The 24165-nt window shown below is 41.8% G+C and overlaps 1 protein-coding gene across 2 annotated transcripts in view; it reads left to right on the forward strand.

Annotated features, from left to right (window-relative positions):
• The window catches only part of SPATA16 (spermatogenesis associated 16), a 209127-nt gene that overhangs the window by 21295 nt on the left and 163667 nt on the right, over positions 1-24165 (forward strand). For both annotated transcript variants that reach the window (XM_014053709.2, XM_087726134.1), the window contains exon 2: positions 17451-17596. In XM_014053709.2, coding sequence (XP_013909184.2) covers positions 17451-17596 — 146 coding nt within the window. The remainder of the gene's footprint in view (positions 1-17450; positions 17597-24165) is intronic.

Genomic DNA, 24165 nt, shown 5'->3' on the forward strand with positions numbered 1-24165 from the left:
TGTCAGGAAATTTCTCCTCAGTTCTAAGTTGCTTCTCTCCTTGATTAGTTTCCACCCATTGCTTCTTGTCCTGCCCTCAGGTGCTTTGGAGAATAGTTTGACTCCCTCTTCTTTGTTGCAACCCCTGAGATATTGGAACACTGCTATCATGTCTCCCCTAGTCCTTCTTTTCATTAAACTAGACATGCCCAGTTGCTGCAACTGTTCTTCATATGTTTTAGCCTCCAAATGTGACAGGCAGCTATTGTTTCACAGGGAAATTGCTTCTGGGTCCTGGCATTGATGCAGTGTTTAGTTGCACATGGAGAATGGTATCTGTTAGGGCTTTGCAGAAAGTGGGATGAGTTGTTCCACAAGTAAAGGAACCCTCTTCATCTTGTAGGAGAAACATCTCCCTAGAGTTCCTCAGTGATGAAGATCAGAGCATACTTTCAATAAGCACAAAGTCTATTATTGTATCAGAGCTGGCCAAACCAAAACTCTCAAAGAGACAACTCCGCAATATAGACTTGTGCAAATTACAACATGCATATGATTGCACATAATAGCCGAACTGTTTATTTTAACATAATAGAGATCAATAAGGGAAGAATGGTGAAATAATGAGAGCAACAATTCAAAGGCAATGACTCTCAAGTTAAACAAAGGCTGCGCTTTTGGAATAAAGTTGTTGTTGATGTGTTACTTCCTTGTTTCCCAGTGAGGTTCTTGTCTCTTTATCAACATTCTTAAATGATTCCTTGGTTGAGCTGACAGTTGACATTCTCTGAGAAAGTGTATTGAGAATAATATTGATTATTAAAATAAAATACTTTCTACATCTCCATTGAACCTTAATACTGCTTGAGTTACTCCCATTTGAATGCCGTGTGTATAAGTTGGTTCTGATCTCCCTTTTAACTAATATCTCATCAGCTGAGACCTTTCCATTTGATAGTTGACTGAGTGTTGGTTTTTACACAAACCAACTGACTCACACGCCTGCAATGACCTGGTGCTATTCACAGTGAAAATCATCCCCATTTCATCCTTATTCCATTTTAAATGTGACAGTAGCAGTGAATAACTGACTTCTCAGAAACCTTACTTTGGTTGTCACGCATAGCTAGCTGCAGTAATGGGCAAGAGCACAGAAATTCAGTCTCAGACCCACTAAAGAGAGGAATAATGCATCATTGGCACATAGAAGAACAGAAATAGGTTCTCCGAACAGAAATAGCCCAGCGGGGTGGGTGGGAAAGGGTGAAATGTGGATTTTGTCAGAACTTGAACCAGCAAATTAAATTAAAAGATCAGAAAAGAACAGGGAAAAAAAAAAAAAAGGAATCACAAAACGCGGCCCTGTTTTATCCCCGTGTCCTCAAATTACGACCACAATTCAGCCCAAAATTTATGTTGCTAAGGGAGAGCTGCCAAGTGAATTTTGCCCCATTTTACAACCTTTCTTGCCACCGCTGTTAAGCGAACCACTGCAGCTGTTTAAGTTAGACACAGGTCCGTTTAGGGAACCCGCCTTCTTTCCCCATTGACTTTGCTTGTCAGAAGGTCGCAAAAGGGGATCACATGACGCCAAGGCACTGCAACCGTCATAAATATGAGTCAGATGCCAAGTGCCCGAATTTTGATCACGTGACCAGGGGAGGCAGCAATGGTCATAAGTGTGAAAAGACAGTCCTTTTTCAGTGCCATTGTAACTTCGAACTGTTGTAAATCAAGGATCCCCTCTATACATTATGGCTGTTTTGATATAATTTGAGCAGCAGCAGCAAAAGACATTAGCTGATAACAGACACAATCAGTTTCGCCCAGAGCCTGCTTCTAGGGACCGCATGAAAAACTAAGTCAATAAAAGCAGCTTACTGTAGATCCTGAACAGGTGATTGATGTATTTTCATATTCGACAGGGAAGGAAAGGCACTGAATGAGTGTTAACCTTGCCACCCTAAAACCGTCTTACTCCTTTGCCAGGATGTTACCCTGTACTCTTCAATCAGTGAAATTTCCACGGAAGTGACAGGGAGAGGTTTTTTCCCCCCTGGGGCAGAGGTGTGTTCCTACAGTTCAGAATGGGTCGGCCAAACTGGGAGTAACTTAGCGGCCTGAGCCGCTGGAACCAGCAGCAACCCAGGCCTGCCACGCCCCTGAATTGGTTCTCACGGCAGCGGCGTAGGTGCTGCCATCTTGTTTTTCCCTTCTGCGCGTGCACGCGTGACCCTCAGCGAACTGGCAGTAGTGGCAGCTGGAACCCACCCTGCCGTCGTGCCTTCACTCTGTTGAACATCTAATTCTCACTGTACTGGCTTATGTCTAAGTATATTTACCCATGTTGAATGGCTGAAGTATTATTATTGTACTTCCTGTCTTCTTTACTACCCCCCCCCTCTTATTAGTATCATTATTAGTGTTATTATTATTCTGTGGCTTTGCATGTACACTGAAAGCTTCTGCACTGGGGACAAGTTCCTTGTGTACTCACACTTGGTCTATTCTATTCTATTCTAAATGATGTTCAGCGGGAGGAGGGATGAAGGTAATTGGCTCTTCCCTTTCCTCTTAGTCATATTGGATAATTATGAACAAACTTCCAGTCTTCAGAGTTCTTGAATTGGGAGTAAATATAATTGAGCCAATGCTTTAGTATTTATCTTCTTCTTTTAATGACCCCATAATCCTGTGCAGGGTGGAGTCTGGCAACTGAATGGAGTGGAGTGTTTACTGGCCGGATGCCGTCCCTATTGCCAATGCAGAGTTTTGTTCAGCAGATATATTCTCATTGTGCCCAGAGAGAGAAATATCTGCCTCTTCCTACGATCCATCTCACAGCCCCCCAATTGTGAGGCGAGAACTCCACCTCTCGGCCAATGCACCACTCAAATTCTTTAGCATTTATGCTATAATCAAATTACATCTGGCAGCTTTGGTATTGTTGTGTTGTGAGATAAGCTTAGCAACCTCAAAAGGGGACCCCAGAGGCAACTTTGCTATGCCAGTGTCAGGCCTGCAGCCATCTTTTCTTTTGGATTCTACTATGCATTTTCTATTGTGGGAAAATGGGAGGGGGGATGGTATGGAGTTAAATGCTATGTAGCCATAACAACATTCTTTCTAGAAAGCCAAGGTCATCCATTGTTTCTGCACCTCTGCACCTGACCGGAATTGGATGGGTGGAATTGCCAGCAAGGCAGTGGGAGATTGGACCATGTGATGGACTTGTGGATGTGGGGGCAAGATCTTGAACTTTCAACTAGGTGGGGAAAAGCTTTCAGATTTGAGTTTTCCCAGATGTGCCAACATGGCTCTCTTAATAAATTGGAACTTTGAGCAATACTTTGGATTTACTTTTGGATGCTATTTGGAACCCTGAAAGCCAGTGGGCCAATGAAATCAGGATTCTTAGTGCCCTTGCTAAGCCAGGTACCCAAATATTCAGCCGTGTCTCAGGGATGATGAGGCAATGACAATCAAGAAAGAGAAAAAGAGATAACATAGTATCAAAACGTTTAGGAGGTATTTTTTTGTGTTATTCAAGCAAAAGTCTCTGGTATCTCTTTGAGTCTCTATCTTTCCCAGTGGATGTTACAGACTTTTGACCAGGGGTGTCCAAACTTGGGAACTTGGGAAAAGAATTATGGGAGTTGAAATCCACAAGTCTTAAAGTTCCCAACTTTGGACAACCCTGCTTTTGACTTTTCAAGGGCAGTTTCTCACAAATGTTTTTAACTAAAGTCTCTCTACACCAAAGGTTCCTAAACTGGGGGTAATTAGCGACACACACACACCCCATCAGACATGATTATTCAACAGGGGAGACAAACTTGGGCATGCTTAAGGATTATTTGGGTAATCTGAAAATGTTTGTTTAATTATTTATTCATGAAATATGTTTGTCACCCTTCTCACTGCAAGGTGACTCTTGTTTATGACTCTTGTGTAAAACAACAGAATCCATTTTTGTTTTTGTTTGTTTGGGGGGGGGAGTTGTTTTTTGTGGAGGTAAGGACATCATTTGAAACAAGGAAAACAGTTGAGTTAGATCAACCATTTTAAGAACCACTTTTATGTTTTAAAACCTTTGATTTAAATAGACTTAGCTTCAGCACTTCCATGGTCAAGAAATATGTCAGACTTGGAAGCCATCTTTTGCATTGGGCCTTCCAGCCTGCCACATTTTCTACTGTGGAAAAACGGGTGGGGGGATTATATGGAGTATGGGAGATATGTAGTCTAAATAACATTCCTTTCTCAGAAAATCAAGGTCTATTGACCCTGCAGCTGCGATGAGGTGACTGGGAGGCATCTCCGGTTCAGATGGTGTCTGATTGGGCCATGTGATGGACATGTGGGTGCTGGGCAGGGACTTGGACTTTCATTTTGGGTGGGGGAAAACCTGGAAACTTTCAGATTCGGGTTTTCCCAGATGTGCCAATATGACATCGCTAATAAATTGGAACTTTGAGGAAACTCAACCCTCGGGAGTCTTCTTTCGTTGGGGGTGTTACTTGGAACCCTGACACCACAGCTTTGAGGGATACTTGACTTGATCTTAGGTAAGAACTTCTTAATTACTGCTCTTAATTCTCAAGACATTAATAGTTGCTCAAGACATCTATGGTAAATTATTCAACCCAAGAAGTACATTCATTATGATTGCTATTGCTGTCACACTTAATAATTTCAGTCATTCTGACCCTGTTCTATGTAAGGCTTTGTATCTAAACAACTGTAAATGTTTCCCTTTTTGGTACAGCCGAGAGAGGGGGGGGAGGGGGAGGGAGGAAGGGAGGAAGAGAGAGATGAGAGATATAGATAGATAGATAGATAGATAGATAGATAGATAGATAGATAGATAGATAGATAGATAGATAGATAGATGTAGGTAGGTAGGTAGGTAGGTAGGTAGGTAGGTAGGTAGGTAGGTAGGTAGGTAGGTAGGTAGGTAGGTAGATAGATAGATAGATAGATAGATAGATAGATAGATAGATAGATAGATAGATAGATAGATAGATAGATAGATAGATAGATAGATAGATAGATAGATAGATAGATAGATAGATATAGATATGTAATTGAAAGACTGACTGGCAGAAAAACTCACCATCTGGAACGGACCCTGTAAAATTTTCGTTCTGGGAGGGGAACACAGAAGTAATATTTAAAGCACTATTGTTAATTCCATAAAAATATAATATTCCCAAAAGATTTACTCTCCTACAAAAAAAGCCCACGTGTTTCTATTTTATTCTCAGAGTACTTTGGAATGTATTTCTAATGTATTTTAAAAGTGTTATTTATCTTTGGGGAAATGGAATGGCAAGAAGTAGTTATTTTTTCCCCTTCCATGGAAATTAAATTGAAGTATGAGAAATCAGGGAGGCTGTATACTACAACAAAGATGATTGTGTCATGATAGATAGGACATCCACACAGTGTTAGAAATTAATTTTGGAACTCTGCACTACATTTATGACAATTTCATTGACATTGTCTTCTCTTTAGAAAAAAAGTGAGAAAGATACTTTTTACCATCAAATTGAGGAGGGAAGGGGAGGGAGGGAGGGAAAGAAAGAAGGAAATATTAGCTATAAGCACAGTACATTGTTTACTCATAATAGGAACTCAATTTCCTAATATAACAATTTGCATAAAAACTACATCAAGTTGAATGCCAAGCCACCGACCAGCTGTGTATATCAACCTCAATCTACAGGCAAATTCCACTCATCCTTTCATTTTTAAAACAGAAAATAAAGCCCGACCATTATCTGCATTTGTTCATAGTTTCATCTTTTCCTTTTCAAAATTAAAATTCACTGCTTAATTTAATTTATATGTTCCTAGGCACTGAATAACTCCAGAATAACTCTGGTATCTCACAATGTGATATTAATAAAATAAAATATAAATTTTATTTAATATAAAAAAACATAAGATAAATAAAGTAAAAATAAAAATAAAGAAAAAATGGCAACTCCTGCCAAAACATAAAACATATACAAATTTATCCCATACGGCAGGGGTGTCAAACTCGTGTCATCATGGCGGTGTCACGTGACATATCGGGACTTTTTTCCCCTTCGCCAAACCAGGTGTGCGCGTGGCCAGCGCGTGACACATCTGACCCATAGGCTGAGAGTTTGACATCCCTGCCATAAGGGGCATCCAGCCAACTTAGTCCAAGCCTTGGAGAACAGCTACTATATATCTTTAAGGCCCTCTCAAATATCATCAACGTGGGAGCCACTCGGAACTCCAAGAAAATCTGATTCTTCTGCCAGGTGCCATGATTGAGAAGGCACATTTCTGAAGTCCCAAAATATGACATTATTTAACTAAAGGGCCCCATAGTGAAACAACCCTGTTAGCTCATATCTGTCCCAGACAGATATCACAATCATTGGTCAATCATTGCTGTACACAAATGATCTTTATCGCAAACTTACATGTGCTATTTTTTGGAGGGAGAACTCATGCTCAGAAAAAAAAGGAAACATAACGCAGTGAAAATGCTTTTAATGCAGCCAAACTGTTTTATCCGTACAGATATGGTACAATACAAGATCTGATTTAAATGTAGTTAATGAGCTGATTTCATATTATCTATCTAAATAGGCTCCCGGATAATCCAAGAAGCGGTATATAGCAATATAGCAATAGCAGTAGACTTATATACCGCTTCATAGGCCTTTCAGGCCTCTCTAAGCGGTTTACAGAGAGTCAGCATATTGCCCCCAACAATCTGGGTCCTCATTTTACCCACCTCGGAAGGATGGAAGGCTGAGTCAACCCTGAGCCGGTGAGATTTGAACCGCTGACCTGCTGATCTAGCAGTAGCCTGCAGTGCTGCATTTAACCACTGCGCCACCTTGGCTCTAATATTCATACCAGTGACATATTTTTAAAAAATCAATAGTGTAATACGGAAGCACTAACTCATTTTTTTTTTCATTTATTAAGAGTAGATAATTAGATAAGATCTACTCAAAAGCCATTGATAGAATATAACTGTCTTTGGCACTGTGCTAAGTAAGTTTGGTATATGTGCTTTAGGTATATGCTTTAGGTATATGTGTTTTCCTACAAAACAAAGGGTCCAGCTATCTGAACCAGCATTCAGTATGTACTTCTAGGGTGTTGCAAACAAATTCCAAGAATACCCTAGTTAATACAAGTCACCCATAAAAACTTTCCTGGGCCAAGATATTACCATGCGTTTCAGACTCCCAACCTTGTCAATGTCCACCTAGCTCATTGACAACACCACAAGAATAACAGATAATAAAACTCAATGACAGCAATTGCAGAAGAGTTTCCATAAAGCCTAGTAAATTTAGTGGCACTTGGATGGCAGCTGCATGTAGATTTAGTATTGAATTAACATGAAATGAAAATTTCAAGATATTGTGCAGGAAGTTATTTACACATCACTCATTAACAATAAAAACATGATTTTTTTAATCAGCTCACTCAGCTGAAAATGTATCCTAAGCTGCCACTAAAATGTTGAATTGCTTAAGGAAGCAAGGCAGATTGAACAGTGAGCAGTGATAGCACGAAGATATAATTTGAATTTATTTTTTCTTTTTTTATATAAATGATCACATGCACAGATAGCAACTCATTCAATCATTCGCCGGTCCCTTTCTCAACCTGACTCTCTTCGGATGTGCAATTGCTGAAACTCTCGGTCCTAAAATGCTGTTTAAGTTATAGTCCCAAAGCATTTGGAAGATACTTGTTGGGAAGTGATTCAGTTTCCCATCCTCTTTCTCGGAATTCAGTATTGGATAACACCATCCAGAATATTTTTTTTCTTCATCAGGTATAATAAATTTAGGTTGAAGGCAGTGATGGGTTTCAAAAAAAATTTGAACCTACTCTGTGGGTGTGGCCTCCTTTATGGGAGTGGCTTGCCGGACATGTGACTTGGTAGGAGTGGCTTGCCGGTCATGTCTGTCTGTCTGTCTGTCTGTCTCTCTCTCTCTCTCTCTCTCTCTCTGTCTCTTTCTCTGTCTCTTTCTCTCTCTCTTTCCTTCCTTTTGTCTCTCGGTCACTTTTTCCTTTTTTTCTTTCATCTCTCACTTTTTCTTTCTTTTTTCTTTTTTCTTTCTTTCTTCCTTTCTTTCTCTTTCTCTCTCTGTGTGAGTCTGTGTGTGTGTGTGTGTGTGTGTGTGTGTGTGTCAGTGGTGGGTTTCAAAAAAATTTGTAACCTCTTCTATAGGTGTGGCCTGCTTTCCCGGTCCACTGGTGGAACCTCTTCTAACCGGTTCGGTAGATTTGATGAACCAGTTCTACCGAACTGGTGTGAACTGGTAGGAACCCACCTCTGGTTGAAGGCCTAAATTTATAAATAGATATTTCATTTTATTTATTTCATTTTATTAAGTTTGTATGCCGCCCTATTCCCGAGAGACTCAGGGCGATACAAACGTATGGTAAACCACTCCAAAGACGACTGCAGAAAATATGACTTCTGCAACAGAATGGTCAATGCCTGGAATGCTCTACCTGAATATGTAGTTTCTTTCCCAAACTGCAAAACTTTAACCTTAGATTGTCTACCGTTGACCTCACCCCATTCCGTAGAGGCTTATAAGGGGCATGCATAAGCGCACCAATGTGCCTACCGTCCCCGTCCTTTTTTACTTTTACTTTTACTTTTGCCTTTATTTGTATGCTGCCCTTTTCCCTAAGGGGACTCAGGGCGGCTCACAATTCAAAAGGGAAGGGGAAACAACAAACAATAGACAATACAGCATGTTAAAAAAAGAAAAACACAACAATCGCACAATTCGAGTGGGGCTATAATCTTAACCCCAGGCCAGCCGGGACAGCCAGATCTTTACAGCAGCGCGGAAGGATTGGAGGGTGGTGAGGGTCCGAATCTCCACGGGGAGTTCGTTCCAAAGGGACGGAGCAGCCACCGAGAAGGCTCTCCTCCGGGTAGTTGCCAGTTTGCACTGGCTGGAAGATGGAATTCGGAGGAGGCCTAATCGATGCGATCGAATCGGTCTGGTGGAGGTAATTGGCAGTAGGCAGTCTCTCAAGTACCCAGGCCCACTACCATGAAGGGCTTTATAGGTGATAAGTAGCACCTTGAAGCGCACCCAGAGATCAACAGGTAGCCAGCGCAGCTCGCGGAGGATAGGTGTTACGTGGGTGAACCGAGGTGCACCCACTATCGCTTGCGCGGCCGCATTCTGGACTAGCTGGAGTCGCCGAATGCTCTTCAAGGGCAGCCCCATGTAGAGCACATTGCAATATTCCAGCCTAGAGGTCACAAGGGCATGAGTGACTGTTGTGAGGGCCTCCCGGTTCAGGTAGGGACGCAACTGGTGTACCAGGCGAACCTGGGCAAATGCCCCCCTGGTCACAGCTGACAAATGATGTTCGAAGGTCAGCTGTGGGTCCAGGAGGACCCCCAAGTTGCGAACCCTGTCTGAGGGGCGTAATATTTGACCCCCCAGCCTGAGAGATGGAGTACTTGGCCAATTCTTGGGAGGGAAACACAGCAGCCACTCGGTCTTTTCTGGATTGAGCACAAGCTTGTTAACCCCCATCCAGTCTTTAACAGCATCCAGCCCCTGGCTCCTAATGTTTCTTTTTATGCACATCCATGTCATGCATCCAAAATCATGTTTATACATATATGTTGTCTAATACATGTTTGATGAAATAAATAAATAAATAAAAATCTACCTACAATCTAGCAAATTGCAATGAATGGTATGCTATACTCCAATGTGCAGTACCATAACCTCTCATAAAAGGTACGTCCTGAAAGAAAGACCATTTCTGTAATAAGAAAACATCAATATGTTACGTGATCGCTGAAGACGCTCAGAAAAACCTTGAACAGTCAGAAGTAATCCGTGTGGAGCCAACTGTGTGGAGCCAACCATGTAGTTTCCATAGCATTCAAGCAGCTTCTTCCATAAGCAAGATATGGGGACAATAACTTGATTGTGTCCTCTATCACAACTCTTTGTTGTGACAATCTGCAATCAGCCTGGGCTTCCTGCTGGCTATTCACATATCACCACAGAAATTTAATCAAAACACTTTGCACTGGTCTTCCTGATAAGAAATAGGTGGGAGCAGGGCATAATTTAGTTTTCACAGAAAATGTTTGCAAAAGAAGAGAAAAGGAGGGGCCACATATCTGGGCTGGCATTAGATGTGAAATTTTAAACTTTGAGAAGGAGATGGAAACTAGAAAACAAGGTCACAATGGCTGGAAACTATGATAGTTGTAGATAGCTTTGACTGTTGAAGAGGCATGACCTTAGCAAAGAACAATACGGATTGGCAAACTTGAGTTGGATTAGGAAGCCTTTATACTGCTGAAGGAGTCAGGCCTGCAGCCATCTTTTCTTTTGGATCTTTGGCCCACCACACTTTCTATTATTTTACTATGCATTTTCTATTGTGGGAAAATTGGAGGTGGGATTGTACTCAGTTAGATGCTATGTAGCCATAACAAAATTCTTCCTAGAAAGCCAAGACCATCCTTTGCACTTCTGCACCTCTGCACCTGACCAGAACTGTATGGGTGCAACTGCCAGCGTGGCAGTGGAAGATTGGACCATGTGATGGACTTGTGGGTGGAACCCTAAAACTTTTAACTTTGAGAAAGAGATGGAAGAACTATAAAACAAGGTCATAATGGCTGGAAACTAGAATCGTTGTAGATAGCTTTGACTGTTGAAGAGGTATGGTCTATGAAAGAACAATGTGAGTTGGCAAACTTGAGTTGCGCTCTACATGGGGCAGCCCTTGAAGAGTATTCAGAGACTTCAACTCGTCCAGAACGCAGCTGCGCGAGCGATTGTGGGTGCACCTCGGTACACCCACGTTACACCTATCCTCCGTGAGCTGCACTGGCTACCGATCAGTCTCCGGATACGCTTCAAAGTGCTAGTCGTAACTTATAAAGCCCTTCATGGTATTGGACCTGGGTACTTGAGAGACCGCCTGCTGCCAATTACCTCCCAAAGACCCATTAGATCACACAGAGTCGGCCTCCTCCGGGTTCCGTCTACCAGCCAATGCCACCTGGCTACTACCCGGGGGAGGGCCTTCTCTGTGGCAGCTCTGGCCCTCTGGAACGAACTCCCCGCAGAGATTCGGACCCTCACCTCTCTCCAGGCCTTCCAAAAAGCCGTCAAAACCTGGCTTTGCCGGCAGGCCTGGGGTTGATGAGTTCCCCTCCCCGCTCGACCTGTTTGGTTGCATGATTGTTGGTTATTTTAACTACGTGTATTGTGTTCTATGTTCCCCTTTCCCTTTTGAGTTGTTCACCGCCCTGAGTCCCTCCCGGAGAAGGGCGGCATACAAATAAACTAAATCTGACTCTGAATCAGTTGGATTAGGAGGGTTTTATACTGCTGAAGGCTTGTTAGTTAGAAGGGTTAAGTCCAAAAAGGAGTTCAGGAAGATTGACAAGGAAGAAGGGGAAGAAATTCTGCAGAGCTTATCTATTCAATGCAGATGGCTCTGGTCAGAATCAAGGTTAATGGAAGACCCAAAATGTTACTTACTTGTCATAGAAAAAAAACAGGTGGCAGAAAATGGTCATCTGTATTTATAAGTCCTTCCTTAACTGTAAATTAGGGTATAGGTAGTCTATGCAAATAGAATAATACATGTATGTATAAAACCAAATTTATACAGTACCTACTAGTATGTATCCAAGCAAATATAAAAAAATATGCTACATAATATTAAGCGGAATTGGGAAACTATTGAGTCACTTGGCAATTTAGAATCTCAAGTTACTGTTTTTATTACAAAACGGGCCATAGGAAAAGTGAGTGGTGTTATGCAATATTCTGATAGTAAATGATGCTTGCAAAGATTGGCTGGGAAATTAAACTCAACATTATCTATTTGTTTAATAAATATGGGGGGGGGGGTATTTTGCGCCGGATTTATCAAATCATGAGAAACCACAGCAAAGCAAGTCACATATTGTTTTCCTATAAGATGAAAAGTTTCAAAAATAATCTTTCCTCAAAAATGAATGTCTTTAGCTCTTGGGTCATTTGTTTTGCTATTTTCTGTATCTTTTCCTTTTTATGTGAAAACTATACTGAGATTTCCCCATAGGACGATTTATGGCATTGCAACACTTTAAATCCAAGTTCATTTTTTTTCCATTCCACATCAAAACATTCAATAAATTATTCAAATGTGAGGAACTGAATTCTTCAGAATTCGTAAATCAATAAAAGTTTCCTTTCAAAGAATTCAGAGGACATATTTAATGCAAAACCACCTCACATTTGTCAATATTTAAAACCTGGCAGTCCCCTTACTTTTGAAATAAGGGAATACATAAACTCCATCAAGTCTTGAAGGTTGATGTTACATCCAAACAAATATCCAAATGTTTGACAAGACCTTGGTGTTTTCTGGGGTGTTTGAAAACATTTCTCAGTGAGTTTTAGTTGCATTTAGATCTTATCCTCACTGAAACACTTCAAAGGATATATACATGATAGGAGTAAAATTGCAAGTAATGAACTCCCTGGTTTATAGCGCTTACATATAACAAGATGATATGGCGAGTTGAAGCTGAGAAGTGTCATATACAATCCTCTTCTTTTTCCTGGAAAAGGCAAGATCATCTTAAAGAGGTGTCATATTTAGCGTTTATGTAGCATATTCCAAGGTTTTGTTGTCCTCCTGACATCTTCTCAGTCTGAAAATGAGGAAAAAAACAGTTCAGGTAGTTGTCAACTAGAGGTGGGGCTGCTATGGATGCCAGAGAACCTCCAAATTCCACTCGTGGCTGGTTTTCTAAGAATTGCTTTAAGGAACTAGGCATAATAGCTGTAAAAATAAATACCTAAACAACTGGTCCTTGGCAAGACCAAATGGTCCCATTCGCTGTTGAAACTGAAAGCAAGAATGGATCAGAAGGCTAACATTAAAAATAAAGGTTTTGACTGAAAGATGAAAAGAATTCCCCAGTGTGGTAAAGTAATGAAAGTCTGCGTAAAAAGGTGATGGACTTCCCTAGCTGGAGATTTTTAGATGGAGGCTAGAAGGGCATTCCTGGAATTAATAGCTTTCTCCACCAAATGAGAGGCAGGACAAAGCTAACCTGCATGATCCCTTCTAGTCCATATATACCATGTTTCTATGAATCTCTTTGTAGGAGAAAGGAGAAGCTATAAAGCAAGACCCAAGAATCAAAGCGCTTCTCTTCTTTCTCCATTCTTCCTCCCAAATTATTTTTTTTCTCCAGTGTACATTTCTCTTAGTCACAGGCGATGTCACACTAAATTAGGATTAACAACTCACGGAACTCTTTTGGTCCCTCCCCCAGGACAGACTGTAAGCCCTGCTCAAATTCAAGACTTGATTTCTGTGGCTTGATTTTAGGGTTTCTGGTCTGGTAAATCAAGCTGGAGATAGAAATGTGAGGCCTCCGGAAGGCGAAGTGCTTCCTTCTCCAATCTTAACACTATCCTATATAAGCGTCTCAAATGCCAATGAAATTTAAATAATTTTAGCGCCTGAATAACAGAATTGGAAAGGACCTCGGAAGTCTTCTAATCCAACCCCTTGCTCAAGCAGCAGACTCTGTACAATTTCAGACAAGTGACTACCCAAATCTCTTCTTAAAAACCTCCAGTGATGGAGCATCAGCAGTTTCAGCACGCGGTCTACATGGGGCTGCCCCTGAAAAGTGTTCGGAGACTACAATTGGTCCAGAATGCAGCCACGCGAGCGATATCGGGTGTACCTAGATACACCTATGTTACACCTATCCTCCGCGAGCTGCACTGGCTCCCTATCGGTCTCCGAACGCGCTTCAAGGTGCTGGTTATCAACTTTAAAGCCCTACATGGCCTAGGACCCGGATATCTGTGAGACCGCCTCTTGCCACATACCTCCCAACGGCCGATAAGATCTCATAGGAGGGGCCTTCTCCGGGTGCCGTCGACCGGACAATGCCGACTGGCGACTCCTCGGGGGAGGGCCTTCTCTGTAGCTGCTCCGGCCCTGTGGAACGATCTACCCCCAGACATCCGGACCCTTCCCACTCTCTTGGCCTTCCGAAAGGCCACAAAAACCTGGCTATTCCGGCAGGCCTGGGGCTGTTGACCTCACGAATGAGGTCCAGTCCCACCTAGATTGAGTGTATGATGTGTTGCTTTTTAATCTGTTTTTTCTCTTTCCTTATTTTTAACTTTTTATTTTTTTAGTCCTGTATTTTGTAAGCCGCCTGGAGTCCTTTGGGATTGGGTGGCATATAAATTCATTCAATTTACAATTTACAATTTAATACTGAAGTCAAGCCATTCCACTGGTTAATTGTTCTATGAGGACATTTCTCCTTAGTTCTAGGTTGGTTCTCTCCTTGATTAGTTTCCATCCATTGCTTCTTGTTCTGTCTTCGGGGTGGGGGGGGTTGGAGAATAGGTCAACCCCCTCTTCTGTGTGGAAGCCCCTTAAGACTGCCACAAAACTGAGATTTGTTTTGAAGTTAATCAATATTTTTTCAAGTCTAGAGGCCTTAAATTACTTGATTGCCTACATTCATTATTAAGTGAAAAGCTGAATTTCAGCTAGAGATTAGTGAGAATAACATTGTATTTTCCCCCACTTAAATTCCCCAACTTTAAACTGTCTTTTATCAAAAGCAAATCTTCCAATCCTTTTCTTACAATTAAACCAGCAGTAGTGATTAATTGGAGGTCAGCATATCAACAATTTAATTAATAACGATTGATAATGTTAGCAAAAGAAGCCACAGAGAGAACTGGGAAGAGAGGAAAGTGAAATTCAATGGAAATAAATTATTCCCTCTAATGTATTACCTTATTTAATATATCCCTCCAAATTTACTTCTCCAAGACATTTGGTGCCCATGTGTCAGAAATCCAATGATGCAGGTTGCAGCCACTGTCATCATAGAAAAAGAAGATACGAAATGGAGAGAAAATTGCTGTCTTCCTATGGTGCCTCTTGAACTGCTCCATATTAATAGGGAGAGAACATTGGATTTCAATTTCAGAATGGTTTTGAGGCATGCAATGGTAGGGTGATTATTCTATATTGCATTTTATGGGAGAAGAACACGAATGAAAACCAATATGCAGCAGCTGCCAAAAAAGCCAACACAGTTCTAGGCTGCATAAACAGAGGGATTGAATCAAGATCCCGTGAAGTGTTAATACCACTTTATAATGTCTTGGTAAGGCCACACTTGGAATACTGCATTCAGTTTTGGTCGCCACGATGAAGAAAAGATGTTGGGACTCTAGAAAGAGTACAGAGAAGAGCAACAAAGATGATTAGGGGACTGGAGGCTAAAACATGAAGAACGGTTGCAGGAACTGGGTATGTCTAGTTTAATAAAAAGAAGGACAAAGGGAGACATGATAGCAGTGTTCCAATATCTCTGGGGTTGCCACAAAGAAGAGGGAATCAAGCTATTCTCCAAAGCACCTGAAGGCAAGACAAGAAGCAATGGGTGGAAACTAATCAAGGAGAGAAGCAACTTAGAACTGAGGAGAAATTTCCTGACAGTTAGGACAATTAATCAGTGGAACAACTTGCCTCCAGAAGTTGTGACTGCCCCAACACTGGAAGTCTTTAAGAACATGTTGGATAGCCATTTGTCTGAAGTGATGTAGGGTTTCCTGCCTGGGCAGGGGGTTGGACTAGAATACCTCCAAGGTCTCTTCCAACTCTGTTATTCTATTCTATTCTATTCTGAACCTGAAAATAAACCTGTTGCATCCGTAAAGTATTCTGCAATCCACTTCTCATGCGATTCCCTTCCATAAAGCAAGAATTAAGAGCAGAAATGATTTCCATTTTAACATGATTTTTCCACTTAATTTTTTTCACAATTTTCTTGGTAGATGGATCCAAGCGAATCTGAAACTCTTCAGAGCTGTGCAAGTAAAAAATTGAGAAAGGAGTTTTTAAAATTTCTTTGGGGAAATCGCCTTTTCTCCCTGACTGAGAGATATGAAAATCAAACTCTTTGTCTTATCGCTGGGAGAAAATGTTTCTAATGGTCCATTCAGTTCATCCATCATATGTTCAAAGAAGTCTCTTTGGGAATCTTTATCAAAGAGTAGCATTTAATCGTGCTCCAACAATGAACATGAGGAGAAGAGAATGCATAGCCTATGAAGCTGTTATGGGCATAAATCAGTGGTGGGTTTTAAACATATTTAGAACCTCTTCTGTAGGTGTGGCCTGCTTTGTGGTAGTGGCTTGCTGGCCATGTGTCCAGGTGGGAGTGGCTTTCCAGTCATGTGTGAGTGGGAGTGGCTTGGCAGTCATGTGACTGGGTGAGCGTGGCCAACTTGTAAAATGTGGTGAAACTCACTCACTGAAACTCTTGCTTAGCAACCAAAATGTTGTTTCAGGAACTCTGGCATTGAAACACGCAAATCTTAAAGCTGTCAAGTTACAAGACCCTTGTACCCTTAACCCTTTAGAAAAAAAAAAACCAGGGGTGTTCAAACTTGACAGCTTTAAGACTTGTGGACTTCAACTCCCAGAATTCCTCCTCCAGTCATGTTGGCTCAGGAACTCTGGCATTGAAGTGTGCAAGTCTTAAAGCTGTCAAGTTACAAGACCCTTGGACCCCTAACCCTTTAGAAAAAAAACCCAGGAGTGTTCAAACTTGACAGCTTTAAGACTTTAAGGTTTAGATAGGACTCTTAGAGGCGGGCGGGGTGATTGGTGAGCCAGCCAATCAGTGGGCAGTGGGCGGGGCAAGTGTGGTGCGGATGGGCAGGGGGGGAGAGCTGGAACCGGTTCTAAACGGCATGGTAGATTTGTGGAACCTTTTCTATAGAAGAGGTTAGAACTGGCAGGAACCCACTCCTGGTATAGATATCTAAAACTCCAAACATCAAAGGCCTTCTAGATAACAGCTTTCCCTGCTACTTTTCCACACAGACCTTATTCAGTGTCACGAAAAGGAAATTTGACACTTCTAATCGGATGACGGATCCTAGAACTGTGATGGTGAACCTATGACATGCGTGCCAGAGGTGGCATGTAGAGCTCTCTCTGCGGGCACACCAGCCGTCGCCCAGCCCAGCTGAACCATGCATGCACGCACACCTCCTGCCGGCCAACTGGTCTTCATGGAGTGGGGGGGACAGGGCACATTCACAGGGGGCACTCCCAAGCTCAGCGTCTTAGCTACTGAGCCACCACGTCCATTAAAACTTTGGCCATAGGTAAGCCCATATCTCTGAATTTTAACTCCTTGCATAAAGGCTACGAGGTTAACATATTAACTTCTCCTTCAAGGTTATATAGTAAGCACAGTATGTTTATCTATGCAAAACCTAGATCATACTATATTTCATTTCATCCCTGAATGTGATTTACTTATTATCAAACTAAAAATAAGTCAGTATTTTCACTCTGTTTCATGTTTCAGCTTTCTTTCTTTTCTTTTTTTGAAGCTTTGCAGCAAAGGTGCAGCTTTAGGGAAACCCTTTGAAGCCTGTCCAAGAGATATTTCAAGTATTGCCAGTTTTATTGAAACCAAGCTTGTAATCTGCTACTTGAAGATGAGAAAACCTGATCTTGCTCTGAATCATTCGCACAGGTAAAAAAACAAAATGCCATGATGCATTTTTCTTTCTTTCTTTAGATAAACCCTCCAACACATACTTGTAAATGGATGCTGAAAGCTCAAGTGTGTGTATGTGTGTGTGTGTGCAAGCATGTGTGAAAAGTTGTCTAAGATCACGCATGACCTCGCGATCCAACAAATACAGTGCTGTGTTGTCTACCCTGATTGTCTTCACTGCCTAGGAAATGTCAAATGACTTTTATTCATCCCTAACCAGAATTAAAGTATAGTTCAACTCGTCTTCAGCACACCAAGCTAGGTCAAACTATGTTAAAGTTTTGCTCTTTGGTTTGTAGATTTGAGAGAAGTGGGGATCAAAACAATGGGAGTAGAACCAATACCGTACATTGAAAGTACAGGGAAGGCTCCGGAGGCTTTCTTTGAGCCTCTGGGAGGGTGAAAACTGCTTCTCCGGGCTCCGGAGGCCGGAAACAGGCCCATTTCTAGACTTCCGGAATCTCCAGTAGGCCTGTTTCCCCCCCCCCTCCCCCAGCTTCCACACGGGCCCTGCACTTACCTGGCATGATGAACAGGCCACACCATGGAGACTCCTGGGAGGGGTGGGTGTGGCCAGCCAGGGGTGGCATTTCAGGGTTCACCAAACTGGGCAGAATCCTAGCTAGAGGAATGCCTGAACCCGTCTGAACCCCCAATACCCCGCCCCTGCTTATGACTGTTTTTCACACTTACAACCTTTGTAGCATCCCCATGATCATGTAATCAAAATTATGACTCATACTTATGACCGTTTCTGTATCCCAAGGTCATGTGATCCCCTTTTGCAACCTTTTGACCAGCAAAATCAATGGGGAGTGTCAGATTCACTTAACAACTGTGCTACTAACTTATCAATTTCGGTGATTCATTTAACAACTATGGCAGAAAAGGTTGTAAAAGGGGGCGAAACTCACTTAACAAATGTCTCACTTAACAACAGAAATTTTGAGCTCAATTGTGGTCGTAGGTTGAGGATTCTCTGGATCTAGATAATTACTAAGTAGCGACATCTAGATAGAAAATAGTGCAGTGCTTGTCCAGATTGTTGAAGACCATAGATGGTAGCTATAGGCTGCATTTTCCCCATCTTCATTCAAGTTGCATTCATTAGTCCTGATCATGCTACAAATCCATGCAGTTTTATTGAACTAATGTGAAGTATGCATACCTTTACTCCAAGTTCTATCCTTCACAAACCTAACATCCACATGGGATATGTGGCTATATTAGTATCTCTAGATCATAAGATCTGGGAAGTGATCCCAGATAGCAATAGCAATCGTGCTTAGACTTATATACTGCTCCAGAGCACTTTTACAGCCCTCTCTAAGTAGTTTACCGAGTCAGCATATGGCCCCCAACAATCCGGGTCCTCATTTTACTGAGCTTGGGAGGATGGAAGGCTGAGTCAACCTTGAGCCTGGTGAGATTCGAATTGCCAAATTGCAAGCAGCCGGCAGTCAGCAGAAGTAGCCTGCAGTACTGCACTCTAACCACTGCGCCTCCACCGCACTTCATATTTTTGAGAGGTGATTCTGATCTGGCTGCTATGTTAGAGAATTTATAACTTACCCTAAGGCAGAGGAATCTGAAGAACTGTCTTTTCTATCTTACTTCTTAGAGGACGCCATGGCATCAATTGGTAAAATACCTGAGATTGTTATTAGCTGCTGCCAGCTCCCCTTGAGTTCCCTAAAAGATTTACTATTCATATTGTTTGATTGATTGCTTGTTTGTTTAGCGTATGACATATCATACATGGACTTTGCAATCTATATAAACATTTCTTCAAGATGTAAAAATATGAATATTAAAAAGACCTATATTCAGTATACCAGTGCTAGGCCAGGGGTATCAAGCTCATGTCATCACAGTGGCATCATGTGATGTATCCGGATTTTTTTCCCTTCACTAAACCGGGCATGGGCGTGGCCAGCCCACGATGCATCTTGCCCACAAGCTGGGAGTTTGACAGTCCTGGTCTAGGCCATCTAGCCATTAAAGCACAGCATCGCTTATGTTAAAAAAAATCAGATACTGGCCCAATATATGTTCTCAGCTTATAGCCAGTCACAATGTGATCTATAGTTGGATGTAGACTCTGCAGTCACACTGAGGGGAGACTATTATGCCCCATTTATACAGTGAGAATAGTATAAACTATACACTGTGATATTTTTCCCTTCCTTCCTTCCTTCCCTCCTTCCTTCCTTCCCTTCCTTCCTTCCCTTCCTTCCTTCCCTTCCTTCCTTCCCTTCCTTCCTTCCCTTCCTTCTTTCCCTCCTTCCTTCCCTTCCCTTCCTTCGCTCCTTCCTTCCCTTCCTTCCCTCCCCCTTCCTTCCCTCCCTCCCTCCTTCCTTCCTTCTTTCCCTCCTTCCTTCCTTCCCTTCCTTCCTTCCCTTCCTTCCCTCCCTACCTCCTTCCTTCTTTGCCTCCTTCCTCCCTTCCTTCCCTTCCTTCCCTCCTTCCTTCCCTTCCTTCCTTCCCTCCTTCCTTCCTTCCCTTCCTTCCTTCCTTCCCTTCCTTCCCTTCTCTCCCTCCTTCCTTCCCTTCCTTCCTCCCTGTTGGGCATATCAAACAAAGCAATGGCTTACAACTATCCACTATTTCTAAGACTCTGTACAGGGGCCCCCAAGGTATTTTTTGAAATAAACCTGATGCTGAAAGTTGAAGCTTAATTGTGCAACTTTGCAACTTCCTATTTTATTTCTTTTTAATTAAAGTCAGGTGGGGCATGGAAGGATTTGATCAATGCTTGGATGACCACCTGTGCATTGCAGAACATGCAGTGAGCAATGGGTTGGATATGGCAAGTTAACCCCCCCTCCCTTCTTGTATTCCTCCAAGAAGAAAATAAATTGAATTTAATTCACCTAAGCTTTCTTGCCTTCCCAGAATGAACCATCTCTGTAATGAACGATATGCTACAGAGTCTGTCAAAACTTCTCAACACCACTGGAATATTTCATGCATGCAAAGCAGCTCTTTAACTTTAAGCAATACTTTTGAAAATACCTGGGTTTGAAGGGGAAGTGATATGATATGGCTGTTTCGCCCACCCTAAAGATAGATCATAAATTAAACTACAGCTATTTGACTTTGTCGCAAAATAGTAGTCACCCAGATGTCACTTACCTGGGAAAGTAGCTGTGTAGCTAGAACAGAAATTAAAACTCGTTTCATTCTCTTATACAAAGAACCTTCTGGAAGACGAATGGCTGCTTTAAGTATGCCACTGTTTCTTAATTACTGGGATAGGAAATATTGTACAAATTACTCAAGTGATCTTTTTATTAACTTACTTATAGTTGGGTGAGCCACAATTTGGATGATAATACTTGTTATACATTATGTTCATTACGCTGTATAGATACTTGTGGCTCATATTTCACAAGAGGAGAAAAGTCTTTTGTATGCATGAATACAATTCGTGAAGTAATAAAAGTGAGCATTAAAAATCTATATTCACATGGAGAGACGTCCTTCCAGCCTTATCCGACCCTGATTTTTCCTAATATCTGATATAATTAGGGTTGTTTTTACACCAAGCAAAATTTCCTCAGCACACATCCTAAAAAATATTTATTTTAAACCAACTATAAATGTTATTAGAGCCAAACCAGTAATCTCAGCAGTTGGGTGAAATATATGTTATGGTATATGGAATCTACCTTAGGAAATGAAGATGAGACGCTGTCTAGGGATTGATCAGATAAATGGGGAGGGGGACCCCACAGTTGCATAGCAAGCCAAGAAAGAAAAACATCAGACAGGACCCTCCCTAGTTTAGCAGAATGTAAAAAGAGACAGTGGGAGATTTGTAAGTTCAAATTTGCATGCTTGTGTTAATGGAATCGTATAATAGAGTAGAATTAGCTCTTCTGGTTAGGTTTCCTGTCTACTTGGGAAAGCTACAGAATGCAAGTAACAGTGCCAAATATGCAATTAATATTGCACACTATCCAATTAATATTGTCAGGAATGAACTTACCAGCTCTGTGGTCCATCAATAGTAACACACTTTAAAAGCATCTGGGTTCAGATGAAAGGACAAGGGAATAGGAAGGATCCTTGCAGACTCTGCTGCAGACCATAAAACCAATCAGAAGAAGTGAGCAAAGATTTATTAAAGTAGATACCGGACAGTATCTGAAGTAGATACCTGAACTCTCAAAAAAGCATGAAATGGTTGTGATGGGAGACTTCTGTTACGCAGCTATCTATTGGAAAATGAATTCTGCCAAACAATTCAAGATGCTAGATGAATTCTTGACATATTTTTTTTCTTTTGAAGTTTTATTTAGAGACTAAAGGGTCTCCTACCTTGGATTTAATCTTTAGTATCAGGGATAAGTTTATTGAAGATATTAAAATAATGGGTATTTTGATACAAGCGACCATGCATTCTTAGGTTTCTTGACTCTTGATCAACAGATCAACCAACTCCAACCATGGGTTTTAGAAAGGTCAGATTCTCATAAACTAGGATAAATAGTAAGGAAGTTGCCGTGGGAAGAAACATTAATATGTGAAGGTGTTGCAGTCAATTTGCAAATACAGAAAACAGAATATCAGAATTGGAAGGGACCTTTGGGGTCTTCTAGTCCAACCCCCTGCTTAGGCAAGAAATCCTACACTACTTCAGACAAATGGTTATCGAATCTCTCCTTAAAAACTTCCAGTGTTGGAGCATTCACAACTTCTTGAGGCAAGTTGTTCCACTAATTAATTGTTCTAACTGTCAGGAAATTTCTCCTTAGTTCTAAGTTGCTTCTCTCCTTGATTAGTTTCCACCCTCAGATGCTTTGGAGGATAGCTTGACTCTCTCTTCTTTGTGACAGCCCCTACGGTATTGGAAATTATTGACCACTATCTGAATATGAGCCAGCAGAATGAGAGAGCTTCTAGAATGACTAATACTGTTCGGAGCTACATTGGGAGAAACTTTATATTTACGTAGAGGTGGTATTCAACCAGTTCAGACCAATTACCCCGAACTGGTAGTGGAAATCGCGGATGGGCCTGCCTACCTGCCCCAGCTCTATGCTGTCCTATTTAGGCAGATTTTGAGGCTGGGTGCACGCACAGAAGCAAACTAGTGGAAACAAAATGTGAAAGTCTCCACTGTTTCTAAGATATCTGAAGTACTTATCTCCCTCTACTCTGTACAGGTGAGTCCATACCCCAGATTTCCAAAAGAATATTGACAGGTTAGAATGAGTTCAGAGGACAATGACAAAGATGAGGACAAGCCTAATGTCAGGGAAGGCTAAGAAAATCTGGGATATTCAAACCCCTCCGAAGACTCAGTTTCATTGTTCAGGTATATAAAGGATGCCATAGGATACATCATCAGGAGCTATATTTCACTGCCATAGAAACCAGAAATAATAATGGGTGTAAGTTGCAGCTACCTATATTTAGTTTAAATATAAGGGTGGGGGGGATTTCTGTCAGTAAGATGTATATAAAGTGGCACAGCCTATCTACAGAGGCTGGAAGTTCTCACTCCCTGGAGGTTTTTCAGAAGAGGCTCTTAAGGATGTTTCATTGGTTTTCTTTCACACTACAGAGGGCTGAACTCAAGGGTGCTTGTGGTTCCTTCCAAATTTAGAGCGCTTTAATTTTATTATCCTTACTGAAAATAAATGCAGCTGTAAAGAGTAGAAAGTCAGCAGACTTTGTAGAAAATGGGGGAAACAAAAGAACTGAAGCAGCTTCTTGGAGGAGAAACACAACATTTTCCAAGGAAATGCACCTTGGAGTAAGAACATAAGCAATGTCCATCTAGTCCAGCTGCCTGTTGTCACATTGGCCAACCAACTGTAGCAGGAAGCCTACTAGTCTCCTAGCAGATGGCCTTCAGAGGAAGCCACACTGCCATTAAAGTTAATAGCCGTTGATTCCCATTTGTTGTTAGTTGCAAAGTCATGTCCGACCTATCACGACTCCATGGACAATGTTCCTCCAGGCCTTCCTGTCCTCCACCATCGTCTGGAGTCCATTTAAGCTCACTCCTACTGCTTCAGTGAATCCAGCCAGCCACCTCATTCATTGTCACCCGTTTCTTCTTTTGCCCTCAATCTTTCCCCACATTAGGCTCTTCTCCAGTGAGTCCTTCCTTCTCATTAGGTGGCCAAAATATTGGAGTTTCATCTTCAGGATCTGGCCTTCTAAAGAGCAATCAGGGTTGATCTCCTCTAGGACTGCCTGGTTTGATCACCTTGCAGTCCAAGGGACTTGCAGGAGTCTTCTCCAGCACCACAGTTCAATGGCCTCAATTCTTTGGTGCTCAGCCTTTCTTATGGTCCAACTTTCACAGCCATACATGGCAACTGGGAAAACCATAGCCTTGACTATACACACTTTTGTTGGCAGGGTGAGATCTCTGCTTTTTGATTCCCAAAGCTTCCATCAATTAATCCAATCCTTTTTTTAAAGCCGGAGAAGCAGTAACCAGCACCGCATCTCAAGATGTCCCCAAGATGAATTAGAAAGGAAGGGCAATCTCTGTCAATCTTACATGCCCAAAAATTTGCATAAGG

Source organism: Thamnophis sirtalis, unplaced genomic scaffold (genome assembly GCF_051295495.1).
Source record: "Thamnophis sirtalis isolate CommonGarterSnake01/CBP01778 unplaced genomic scaffold, rThaSir2_p1.2 scaffold_11, whole genome shotgun sequence".
Classification (NCBI taxonomy): domain Eukaryota; kingdom Metazoa; phylum Chordata; class Lepidosauria; order Squamata; family Natricidae; genus Thamnophis; species Thamnophis sirtalis.